Source organism: Salvelinus sp. IW2-2015, linkage group LG32 (assembly GCF_002910315.2).
Source record: "Salvelinus sp. IW2-2015 linkage group LG32, ASM291031v2, whole genome shotgun sequence".
Classification (NCBI taxonomy): domain Eukaryota; kingdom Metazoa; phylum Chordata; class Actinopteri; order Salmoniformes; family Salmonidae; genus Salvelinus; species Salvelinus sp. IW2-2015.
The window spans coordinates 20,421,656-20,434,899 of record NC_036871.1 but is presented as its reverse complement, the minus strand read 5'-3'; the positions used below and the strand labels follow the sequence as shown (position 1 = coordinate 20,434,899).

Here is a 13,244-nt window from a genome sequence, read left to right as displayed (position 1 = left end):
CTCTGAAAACCTACTTGTTCCCCTTGTTCTCTCTCTCTCTCTCCCTCTACACTGGCCTCTGAAACCTACTTGTTCCCCTTGGTCCTCTCTCTCTCTCTCCTACACTGGCCTCTGAACCTACTTGTTCCCCTTGGTCCTCTCTCTCTCTCTCCCCCTACACTGCCTCTTGAAACCTACTTGTTCCCCTTTGGTCCTCTCTCTCTCCCTCTACACTGACCTCTGAAACCACTTGTTCCCCTTGGTCTCCTCTCTCCCTCTACACTGGCCCCTGAAACCTACTTGTTCCCCTTGGTCCTCTCTCTCTCTCTCTCCCTCTACACTGGCCTCTGAAACCTACTTGTTCCCCTTGGTCCTCTCTCTCTCTCTCCCTCTACACTGACCTCTGAAACCTACTTGATCCCCTATGTGCTTCAACACTATACTAGGCTTAATTGGGGAAGGGAGTTGACTGCCAATCCTTTTTCAAATGGAAAAAGATAATTGTTTCTTCCACTGCTTTCTCTCCACCATAAAGTATCATCTGTGACTATCTGGTAAAAGGACTGTCCTTGGGTCAAAGGGCTCAGTGGTAGAAATGGTCCAAATCTGTATACAGTAGACTCTACTCACCCCTCCTCAATGGTGACTCCATGCATGATGATGGAGTTGGTTACTTTGACCTTCTCCCTGACGGTGGTGGACACGCCGATCGTCGATCTCTTGATGGATGTCTTGTCTGAGATCTGACAGGAAGCTCCTATTATGCTGTCTGCACCAATCTAACAGACAATAGGCAGACGTGGTAGAACGTTGTCAGTAAAAAGATAATGAGCAGAAAAGACCACGGCAGAATTCACATTTCACTCTGATCCCTTCCTACACTTTACTATATTAGTGAGTCAAATTCCAGTGTAAAAATGTTAACTCTTTATATGTCTGTTAATGAGAGAAAAGAGAGAACTATAAGATGATATTTTAGAACTCAAATGTGTACGACAGTTGGGAAAGCAGTTTGAACATAAAGATAATGGAGAGGCAACCTACAAATGTAGGACCTTAATTTGAGCCAGTTTGCTACAGCAGGAGAATAATCCTGCAGCAACAGAAAATGTGAATTATTATGTGGATTATAATTCATGGCCATTTTTGTAGGGGTTGATACATTTTTCGTAAGGGAAAATCAAATCTGTAATTTCAGACTTGGAAATTATAAACTTCAGAAGCCTTTTTAAACCTCAAATACACTACAAGTTAAACATTTTCAAGTTCTCCTGCAACACAGTGATCAAATTAAGATCCTACATCTGTAAGGGCGATTTCACACATATTGTAGTTCTGCGATTTAGTTCGAATCAGAATTCAACAATTTTTTTACATTGTATTTTTTTCATTTGGTCCGGTTGGTTTCACATTGCCAAATGACAAACAAACTAAAATGCCTAAACAAATCCTCGTGACTGATATTGATAACTGAATTGTTGGACATGTGACAATAAACAAAGTGTTCAGGCAAGTCATTTGTTTAATTGGGGAAAAATGTGCACGTTAAATTCATCTATGATTATGAAGAAGCATAACTTGTGTCCCAAACTTCATATTACTTTCCCTTTGGTCTTTCAACAACATGCGGGAGGAGGAAACAGCGCAATGGCCGCTCTAACTGCGACGTGGGTAGGCTATATTCAGCAGCGTATAGCCCCGTCTGCCCTAATCTGCATCGGGTGCGCTCATACATGCTCCGCTATTCAGACTGTTTCAGATATATCAAGTTATGGTTGGCTACAGTTAAAGACGTACATGGCCGTACAGCAGTGTTCTAGAATATACTTTCATAGTTTTCGAATTCTCAGAGCGGCTCAAGCAATTAATCCAACCATTGCCACATTCAAATGATTAAGAGCCGCGTACGCGGATCCACGTTGGTTGGACATTTTGGGGAGGTGCGAAGGTCGGGCTGTGCGTCCCCAGCGGGATATGTCACAATGGGAAGCTGGACTATCGCGGATCCCAATCTGAATTGAGCTTTACTCATAAATCACAGCATCTTACCGCATAGACAACTAACAAGAATACCATGTGACTCACCAAAGCACACTCACTCTAATGTCACCCTCACTCACCAGAAACTCTCAATCCTGCGAATGACTCACTCTCAGACTCAGTCAGAAAATCCACATTGTACCAGACGTCTAAGAAAACCACCCATCTAGCTACTCTTAGTGCGTTCCCTGTTGGTCATAGTAGTTACTCACCAGACAGCGCTCAGAGACCACTGCTGATGGATGGACTGCAGGCTCATCAAACAGCTTAGGGGCCTGGAACACAGAGAAAATGGATGAGGATAAAGAGAACACAGAGAAAATGGATGAGGATAAAGCAATACTGTCAGTCATGTTCAGGAATCATTCTTATCATTGAAATATGAACATCTTTCTTTTTTTTGCCATCTAGCAGACGTTCTTATCCAGAGCGACTTACAGTAGTGAGTGTGTACATTTTCATATATATATATATTTTTTCCCCCCACACTGTTCCCCCGTGGGAATCAAACCCACAACTCTGGCGTTATGTTGGTCACAGAGCCTGCTATTAAACTAGGTTTTCTGTAAAATAACCAAGAGCGTCACATTTTCTACACAGTGTCCCTTCACTCACTCACCAGGCGATTGGCTTCGATGTAGGCCGCTAGCGTATTGACACGGTAACATATTCCCTCGTCCATGATGTGCACGTAGCAGCGCAGGCGTCCTCCGTGGTAGGCCTCGCTCATGTCTCCACGGTGGTCATTCCAACAGGACCTCTCCTGGGTTAGATGCAGCAGCTCCTCATCCCTGGACGAGATCTGGATCTCTACACACACATATTTCAGCAGATACACACAGGTGAATGTGTGTGTGTGTGTGTGTGCGCGCATGAACATGAAGTGAGTTACAACCTAGCTACGGAATGTCTTAAATGTTCAAGCATAGTCTATTTGGAATGTTCATTACCTAAGTTAACATTGCTATCGATTTTCTTTAGGTTCTGATGAGTTTCATCGTTGACCTTCGGAGAGTTGGTGGATTTAGAGAACTGTTTGCGGACCAGATACGGGACTAACTCTCCCCGAATCGAAGAGATTGATCTTTGAGAGAAAAACAAAACAAAATACAATAGTTACTGAATTGCTGAAATAGTACATTMACTGAAAGTAAAAGGTACATTTTACCCTCATGATGTGTGTAACCTTTGACCCTCAAATCTTTTGAAGAGTAATAACATAGAATTAGAATTAGTAGAGCGGGCATAGAAATCTGACCATGGCAATTGACCTGAATGGGAAGGCACATTCTACTCATTMTATTTCTATGAGCAATAATTGTCAGCGTAGGTTGAGGGAGATATTTCCTCATGGTCAATCCAAATGATAGATGTAGGGAGAGGGGCGTTAGAAGAAGGACAATTCCTTTGAGTGTACATGGTTAATGTCCATGTATTGAACACTCTCACAAGCTGAATGCCCAACTCTGCTCATGAGGGTTTTATGCTAACCAGAAAACAAAGAAACAACCATGATCATTTCATGGTGTACGCGTTCAAGGGTTTCCTAACAGGTAAAAAAAAAAATAAGGCTGAATCAAGGTTTCAAACATCCAAGTAAGCTCTGTAGGCAATTTTAATTTCTCCTCCTCCTCACTTCTGCACTGCACTCCATGTCCCTCTCCATCTCTCCTCCTCACTCTCTTTTTAGTTTCTTTGAAGGGAGATTAGAATTTCCATCTGAATGCTGAGAAAGAAACAACAGTTACTCTGTCCATTTTTCTCCATGAGCGCTCCACAGCAGAGCAGCTTCAAAAGAGAGAAGAGCGAGAAAGAGGGCGAGAAAGAGAGGGGGAGAGAAAGAGAGAGAGTGAGAGAGGGAAAGGGAGAGAGAGAGGAAAAGGGGAGAATGTGAAAGAAAAGGGAGCTGAATTTAAAGTCAACCTACTTTGATGAGAAAAAAAAAAAGGGGGTAGTGGTTTTGGGGTCTCCTGAGTCTGGACGGCAGATTAGATGAAATTATATTCACATCAGGAGGACTGGTGAATAATAGGGCTCCCGAGTAGCGCATCTCAGTGCTATAGGTGCTAGAGGCGTCACTACAGACCCTGATTTGATGCCAGGCTGTATCACAACCGGCCGTGATTGAGTCCCATAGGGGGGCGCACAATTTGCCCAGCGTCGTCTGGGTTAGGATTTGGCTGGGGTAGGCCGTCAACTGACTTACCTAGTTAAATAAAGGTTAAATTAAAATATGTCAAAGCAATGGGAAGCAGCAGGAACAAGCGGCTGCGTTGCTGCATATTTATGTAAATCCCCTGTAGAAAATGTATATTTGAAGGGAAAGGGATCGAGCTAGTGAGTCAATGTACTCTCCAATTAATGCCACCTGTGCTTATTTTCAACACCACTTAAAGGAGCTGCTGGGTCTCCTCACAATACCAGTTTAAAGGGACTGGGGGCCTAGACTGGGGGTGGGTGGAGGAGTAGAAGGTTGGAGCTTCTGCTTTTGGTCTTGCAGGTGGTGGGGGGGAGAATCACCTGCCTAGGATGTATGGGCTGGAGAATGTGAGTAGATTAATTTAACACCATTAGAAATATAGGCTACATCAATAGGACGTACATTTATCAAAGTGAGATGCATTTCAACTAAGTGAGGCATCTAACAATGCATTTAATTGCTTGGCCTGGATTTTAATGATCAGGTGTATATCTTTAAAATTATGGATCATTTGATCTGGTGGTGGTGGCTACAGAGCTCCAATAAATTACATCTATATGTTATAAGCTTTAAGTAAATCTATGGTGGTGGCCCTATTATATATAATAACCCAAACATTTAAAATGGGCAATAAACAACATACTTTCTGATTGGTCCAAAGTGATTGCACTTGAAAAGAAGGTACAAAAAGTATGAGGAAGTGAGATGATCAACACAGTTGTGATTGAGGTGTACCTCTGACACTAACGCTCAAGGGGGTAAAAGCCTAATAAACTGCTCAAGTGGCACATTGTAAAACAAATGACCACCTAACAAGAATACATACCAGTCTCAAAGCCTTTCCACAGTCACAGTCTGTTCATATATTAACTCCAATTCAACATGCATACAACTTGGCAAGAAAGGTGCCATTCGTTATTTCACCTGTATCTAGCAACACACTGTATTCACATTTATGTGGATGGTTATTGGTACCTTTTTAAAAATAATTTGACATACACTGAGTGTAGAAAACATTAGGAACACCTTCCTAATATTGAGTTACACCGCCTTTTGCCTGCAGAACAGCCTCACTTTGTCGGGGCATTGACTCTACATGGTGTCAAAAGCGTTCCACAGGGATGCTGGCCCATGTTGACTCCAATGCTTCTGCTTCTGGCTGGATGTCCAAACTGGTGAGCGTGAAAAACCTAGCAGCATTGCAGTTCTTGATTCAAACCGGTGGGCCTGACACCTACTACCATACCCCGTTAAAAGACACTTAAATCTCATCTTGGTCATTAACCCTCTGAATGGCACACATACACAATCTGTCTCAATTGTCTTAGGTTAAAGAAGGATTTTTAAGCCTTTTCTCCTCTCCTACACTAATTGAAGTGGATTTAACAAGTGACATCAATAAGGGATCATAGCTTTCACCTGGATTCACCTGGTCAGTCTGTCTACTGTTTTGTACACTCAGTGTACATTTAACATAAAACACATTTGTGATGACACGCAAAAAAGTTGACATGGAATGACATGCAAAAGTTCATACACAAAGGACACAACCAAAGTCAAACATGCGAAAAGGCCTCACTTGTTATCAGCGAGGAAGTGGACCACAGACTTCTTCAGGCAGTACAGGTGGGCGTCCACAAGGCCAGTTTTGATGTGCATCCTTGGATGTCTGAATGAAAGAGAGAGACAGACGTGGGGGGTAAATCAAATCACATTCAAATTAAAAAGCTGGGGACTTGTACATGACATTGCTCTATACCCGCGTAAAAACACAGTAGTTGTAATAGAACAATTGTAAAGGCATGTTCTATGACATACGTTAACAGTTAGTTTGGAGTTAAAGGGATTTTTGATATTACCCAGGTGGATTAAGGATTAGTCCCAATTTCACTTTTGTAGGTGACAAAATTCTACTTGAGTTGTGTGTTACACAGCTATAACTTCATGTAACTTCATGTAACTTCATGTAACGTAATGTAACTGAATGTCAATGTTCATGGCACAACACACCATAAAGTACCCTGTAGCAGACAGCATGCCTCCTCACGAGCAAAACCACTGTTTTCTTCTCAGAATTCGGTTTTAATTTGATGACAGAATTAAAATAATGGCACCCTTTCATTCTGATTTTTATTCGTCTGCTGAAAGCAGTAAGTGACTGAACAAACAGAACATCTGCTATAAGGGGAAAAAAAGATAGGTGACAAAAGTCCCTGGGATATCATGGCACCTGTGTATTGTCCCCTGCCAGCCTCCATCCGCAGGCCCTGCCCCAGAAGCCTGGCTGCCATGGTAACCGTGTCCAGTCTGGTGAGATGCCAACACAAGCAGACCCCCCAATTGTTTTACAGCCTGCAATTGACATGACAGAGCGTTCTGGGTATAGAGCCTCTGTCTGTAGTAAATGGCACTCTATTCCATTTATATTGCTGTATAAAAGGGTAGTGCACCATAATGCTCTGATCAAAAGTAGAGCACTATATAGAGAATAGGGTGCCATTTGGGACACGTCCTGCCCTGGAGGCCAGTGTATTTCATTTGAGAGCAGAGCAACCGGTGTGATGTGGGAAGCGTCTCAAATGAAAATCAATTCGTATTTGTCACATACGCCGAATAAAACAAGAGAGACGACTTTACCATGAAATGCTTACTTAAGAGCCCCTTTCTCAACAATACAGTTAAAAAGTAGAACATTAACAAATAAATAAAAATAAAATACACCCAATGACGAAAAGTATGTGGACACCTGCTCAAATGTCTAATTTCAAAATCATGGGCATTCATATGGAGTTGGTCCCCCTTTGCTGCTATAACAGCCTCCACTCTTCTGGGAAGGCTTTCCACTCGATGTTGGAACATTGCTGCGGGGACTGGCTTCCATTCCGCCACAAGCGCATTACTGAGATCGGGCACTGATGTTGGGCGATTAGGCCTGGCTCGCAGTTGGCGTTCCAATTTATCCCAAAGGTGTTTGATGTGATTGAGGTCATGACTGGCCTGCACAGAGCCAAGTTCTTCCACACTGATCTCCACAAATAATTTCTGCATGGACCTCACTTTGTGCACAGGGGCATTGTCATGCTGAAACAGGAAAGGACCTTCCCCAAACTGTTGGAAGCTCAGAATCGTCTAGAATATTTTTGTATGCTGTAGCGTGAAGATTTATCTATACAGGAACTAAGGGGCCTACCGCGAACCATGAAAAACAGCCTCCAAACTTTACAGTTGGCACTATGCATTGCGGCAGGTATCGTTCTCCTGGCATTCACTAAACCCAGATTTGTCCGTTGTACTGCCAGATGTTGAAGCGTGATTCATCACTCCAGAGAATGAGTTTCCACTGCTCCAGAGTCCAATAGTGGCGAGCTTTACACCACTCCAGCCAACTCATGGCATTGCGCATGGTGATCTTAGGCTTGTGTGTGGCTGCTCGGCCATGGAAACCCATTTCTGAAGCTCCCGACAAACAGTTATTGTACTGACGTTGCTTCCAGAGGCAGTTTGGAACTTGGTAGTGTGTATTGCAACTGAAGATAGATGATATTTACGTGATACGCACTTCAGCACTTGGTGGCCCCGTTCTGTGAGCTTGTGTGGCCTACCACTTCACGGCTGAGCAGTTGTTGCTCATAGACGTTTCCACTTCATAATAACAGCACTTACAATTAACCAGCACTTACAATTAAATAAATGAGTGTAGTAACACAATCAAATAACACAATCAAATAACAATAACGAGGCTATATACAAGGAGTACCGGTACCGAGTCAGTGTACTGGGGTACAAGGTAGTTAGGGTGATTGACTGAGGAAATATACATGTAGGTTTGGTTGTGATTAATTGAAGCACTATGTACATGTAGGTAGTAAATGAAAAGCAGAAAGTATGGGTAGCCATTTAATTAACTGTTCAGTAGTATTATGGCTTTGGGGTAGAAGCTGTTCAGGAGCCTTTTGGTCCCAGACTTGGCGCTCCGGTACCAATTGCCATGTGGTAGCAGAGAGAAATAGACTGTGACTTGGGTGGCAGGAGTACCTTTTTAGACCCTTTGACCCTTTTTAGTGCCTTACCTTCTCTGACACCGCCTGGTATAGAAGTCCTCGATGGCAGGGAGCTCGGCCCCATTGATGTACTGGGCGTTACACACTACCCTCTGTCGCGCTCTGCGGTTGGATGCCGAGCAGTTGCCATACCAAGAGGTGATGCAGCTAGTCAAGATGCTCTCGATGGTGCAGCTGTATACGTTTTTAAGGATCTGATGGCTCATGCCAAATCTTGTCAGCCTCCTGAGGGTGAATACGTGTTGTTGTGCCCTCTTCACGACTGTGTTGGTGTGTTTGGACCATGATAAGTCCTTAGTGATGTGTACACTGAGGAACTTGAAGCTCTCAACCATCTCCACTACAGCTCCGTCGATGTGAATAGGGGTGTGCTCGTCCCTCCGTTTCTTGGTGTCAATGATCAGCCCCTTTGTCTTGCTGACGTTGAGGGAGATTGTTGTCCTGGAAGCACACTGTCAGGTCTCTGACCTCCTCCCTGTAGGCGGTCTCATCATCGTCCGGTGATCAGGCCTACCACCATCGTGTCGTCAGCAAACTCTAAATGGGTGTTGGAGTTGTGGGTGAACAGGGAGTACAGGAGGGGGCTAAGCACGCACCCCTGAGGAGCTCCCGTGTTGAGGGTCAGCGAGGCGGATATGGTGCCTACCCTCACCACCTGGGCAGCCCGTCAGAAAGTCCAGTATCCAATTGCAGATGGAGGTTTTTAGTCTCAGGGTCCTTAGCTTAGTGATTAGCTTGGAAGGCACTATGGTGTTGAACGCTGAGCTGTAGTCAATGAACAGCATTCTCACATAGGTATTCCTTTTGTCAAGGTGGGAAAGGRCAGTGTGCAGTGCAAAAGAGATTGCACCATCTGTGAATCTGTTGAGTCGGTATGAGAATTGGAATGGGAGGTGCAGCTGAAGAAAGAAAGAGGGAAAACTCAGAGGATCAGAAGGTGTGGGAGCAATGTGTTAAAAAGCTTTGATTGAGTGGAGAATAATTGCTGTTGGGGTTTATTTTGAAGTGCTCTGGTGAAATTACCATGATAATATAATGTTGGTTACAGAATTAAATCTAAACCTGCAGTCAAAATGGCCTACAATAGCCTACATCAGGGGTAGGCAACTAGTCAGCCTCGGGCCGAAAATAACAATAATTTCGTACCTTGATTAGAGACACGATCACGTCTCTTTTTATTTGTAAGATAAAAAATAAAAAACACTTGCAGGCCGTTTTGGTTCCTCTGGCCGCCTGTTGCCGACCCCTGGCCAAACATCAGCTCTCCAAGACTGTGGTGTCAGTTAGAAAAGCTGGTGTTCTGTTCACTGCAGTTCTGGCCATGGTGAATGCAGGTCTCATCCTCTGAGAAGGCCTCTATAAGCACTGCTCACATAAAACATATCAAATCAAATTTTATTTGTCACATGCACCGAATACAACAGGTGTAGTAGACCTTACAGTGAAATGCTTCAGAGTCCAAAACGTGTACGGGTACGCACAGCAGCATGATAGAATGTTGGACCACTGGCTTTCATACTTTTGGAATTCCCAGCGCAGCAATTTCTCCAACCGTCACCACGTTCAGATGGGCTGTGCGTCCCCCGCGGAAGGTGGTCTTAGAGCCGCATAGCTATGTCACAATGGGTCGTTGGACTATCACGTCTCTGGATTCTGAATTACGCTTAAAGTATGACCAGGTGACCCGACTCCATAAACAGCTCCTTGGACAGAACCTACGCAATGGGTCAGATAAGACCATAGCCGTACATTCACTAGCCTATATTCTACATGACCTCTGGGTCAGAGCATCAGGTGAAATAGATGACAAACCTCCACCATGATTAGAGTGGTGAAACACTATCATAGCGACCCGGCTATCCAGCCTGCCGGGTGGTGTTGCAGTCAACTGGGCCCCCCATTCTCTCCTCCTCCCCTAAATGTGACATTTATGAAGCGAGACCATAAGAAAACCATCTCATCTCCGGGACTTTATGTGACTGCCTCCCCCGCTCCGTCTTTTCTTGGGTGAAGAATGCGATTTGAAGCATTGAGAATGAGTCAGCTCTGTTTGGCCATGCAGATTTCAGAACCAGATGCCGGGCCGTATAAATCATGTTTTGAGGGGGAAGAGGGAAGCGGGTAAACAAGCAAGAGGTAAATTACTACAACTTTGAGCCATTCCATTAACCAGCTCACAGAGGGGACATGTGCTGAACCCGCCAACGAGGGGCTGAAAACAGAGACAGGAATATCATAGCACACAACCAGCATCTGACATCATTGTTTGGCACCTGTGGGGCTGGGCAGTCAGGCAGGGAGGCAGGCCAGCAGGAGAGATACCCAGGGATCAGTGTGTTGTGGCTGGAGGTGTGGAGGAGAATGGTGTGGGTTAACGTGTGCCCTTTATGGAGAATTGCACCATGGTTAAACACAAGCAGGAGCAGCAACAGGCCTAGTCTGTCTACTGGGAAGGCCTACATGCTGGAGGAAGGACCTCCATTTGCATGATCATTTTAGTAGAACTACAATACACATCGTTTGGCCATAAAGCCACTGCATTTGCCAAACAAGTTTAATGTGTAATTCCTGGTAGTCTACAGCAGAGGTTCACAAATGTTTCCCTCAGGGCCCCCTTCCAGCATTGGGGAACATCCCGCCCCCCCTGCACAGATGCACCATGTCTATTTCTATGGGCACAAGCACTGTTAGTGAGACAAACTGTTCACACCCCTCGTTGGTGGAGAGAATTTTGCAGGTTTAAAGCTCATTTTCGTGCAATTCTATACATTTTGCCCTGTATAACATGTATTCATGTGATATTTTTGTGACAAAAAATTACAACAATATCTATGAGCTACAAAACAAAAAAATGTTAGCCGAAATGGGCTAGTTGAGCTGGACATTATAGTTATATATAGCTCTAAGGTATGCAATGACCAAGAGGAACTGATGATGCACTATCCAATTTCGAAATTGCACCTTGTGCATTCTACTATTACAACTTTCAAGAGTAAGTTTAAAGCCACCTCCTCCCCAGGGGCCGCGCCCCACAGTTTGGGAACACCAGGTCTAGAGGGCCTGGCTGGTGAGTGAAACAGAACATTGTTGGAAGACTCCTCGGGCTTGGGTGACTCATTTCCAAATAGCTTAATGACTTACTACTAAAAACCTTCACGTGTAGTAGGCCCTAAACGAGCACATTACACATGGCAGCAGCGCTGTGAGGTAAATGGTCCTTGTGCTTCTCTCTGAAGGGACAGTTCTAACTGCTATTCTGGACCTAGTCTGTGTCAACACCACCGCAAGGCCCAGGCAAATTTGCTCAAGCGGCCAGCTACACAGGGCTTTACTATAAAGACCTAGGCTCTTTGTATCCTCTCTTGTCTGAGCACAGAAAGTAAATATGAAGGGACAAAAAAATTCCAGACTTGGGTAGTTACTTAGGAAAACGTGCAATTAAATGTATAGCGTCCCAAACTTTGCCACTTGCCATTGGACAATAGATTGACGCCATTTAAAGAGAGGAATGTTTGAGGAGTGTGCTTCATGGCACACAGGGGACGAGACACATGCTACTTGTTTTGCAATGGTCCTAAATTCTTCAAATATATTTAGTTTAGCGGGAACCAAGTACTGTAGACCTCAAGTGATTGACCAAATCCATGATTTCATCCTAAAAGAGAATGAAACTATGGTAGTACAGCAAGGACTCTGACTTCACCTCTGCTGGATTTACAGTGGAAAGTGGAGCAACATTGTATGAGAGGAATCTGCAGGAGCCTTCACACTGTCAAATCAATTCAGGGGCCAACTTACATCATATGTGTAGCATGTTTTCAGCTTGCATTTCATTCACATGTGGAAATGGGTAGTGAAGGGTGTCACCACACAGACTACTAGCATGGGACAACGTGGTGGTAATCTAGGACAGGGGTCAAGAACATGCAGTTTGGTAACCAACAAACACTGGTTGTCTAACAATACCTTTAAAAAGTCATCAAAATAAGAGTCTCTGAAGAATATTGACCATACCCTGCTGTAACATGTAGGCCAAATATCAGTGCATCAAAGAAAGCAAGGGATGAGGGCATTAGAACGGAAGAGAAAGTTCTTTAAGGGCTGAATACTAACTTAAGATCAACTTTTCTTAGTCACATTCGCCAAATACAACCTTCACCTTACAGTTAAATGCTTACTTACGAGCCCCTAACCAACAATGCAGTTTCCAAAAAATACAGATAAGAATGAGATAAAAGTAACAAGTAATTAAAGAGCAGCAGTAAAATAACAATAGAGAGACTTGATACAGGGGGTACCGATACAAAGTCAATGTGCAGGGGTACCGGTTAGGGTAGTATATACATGTAGGTAGAGTAATTAAAGTGACTATGCATAGATGACACCAGAGAGTAGAAGTGGTGTAAAGRGGGGGGGGGGGGGCAATGCAAAAAGTCTGGGCTAGATGTTTAGGAGTCTTACGGCTTGGGGGTAGAATCTGTTTAGAAGCCTCTTGGACCTAGACTTCGCTCTCCGGTACCGCTTGCTGTGTGGTAGCAGAGAGAACAGTCTATGACTAGGGTGGCTGGAGTCTTTGACAATTTTTAGGGCCTTCCTGACACTGCCTGGTATAGAGGTCCTGGATGGCAGGAAGCTTGGCCCCAGTGATGTACTGGGCCGTTCGCACTACCCTCTGTAGTGCCTTGCGGTTGGAGGCCGAGCAGTTGCCACACCAGGCAGTGATGCAACCAGTCAGGATGCTCTCGATGGTGCAGCTGTATAACCTTTTGAGGATCTGAGGACCCATGCCAAATCTTTTCAGTCAACTGAGGGGGAAAAGGTTTTGTCGTGCCCTCTTCATGACTGTCGGTGTGCTTGGACCATGTTCAAGCTTGTTGGTGATGTGTACACCAGGAACTTGAAGCTCTCAACCTGCTCTACTGCAATTCTGGTAATCTGTCTGGCCCTGCGGCCTTGTGAATGTT

General features: G+C 44.3%; 1 protein-coding gene across 1 annotated transcript in view; it reads right to left on the bottom strand.

Moving 5' to 3' along the window:
* Window positions 1–13,244, bottom strand: part of LOC111956845 (translation initiation factor eIF2B subunit gamma) — a 46,740-nt gene that overhangs the window by 14,389 nt on the left and 19,107 nt on the right. The window contains exons 6-10 of the mRNA XM_023977506.2: window positions 5,799–5,888; window positions 2,970–3,103; window positions 2,639–2,829; window positions 2,232–2,294; window positions 610–758 (exon numbers count right to left, since the gene is read on the bottom strand). Coding sequence (XP_023833274.1) covers window positions 610–758; window positions 2,232–2,294; window positions 2,639–2,829; window positions 2,970–3,103; window positions 5,799–5,888 — 627 coding nt within the window. The remainder of the gene's footprint in view (window positions 1–609; window positions 759–2,231; window positions 2,295–2,638; window positions 2,830–2,969; window positions 3,104–5,798; window positions 5,889–13,244) is intronic.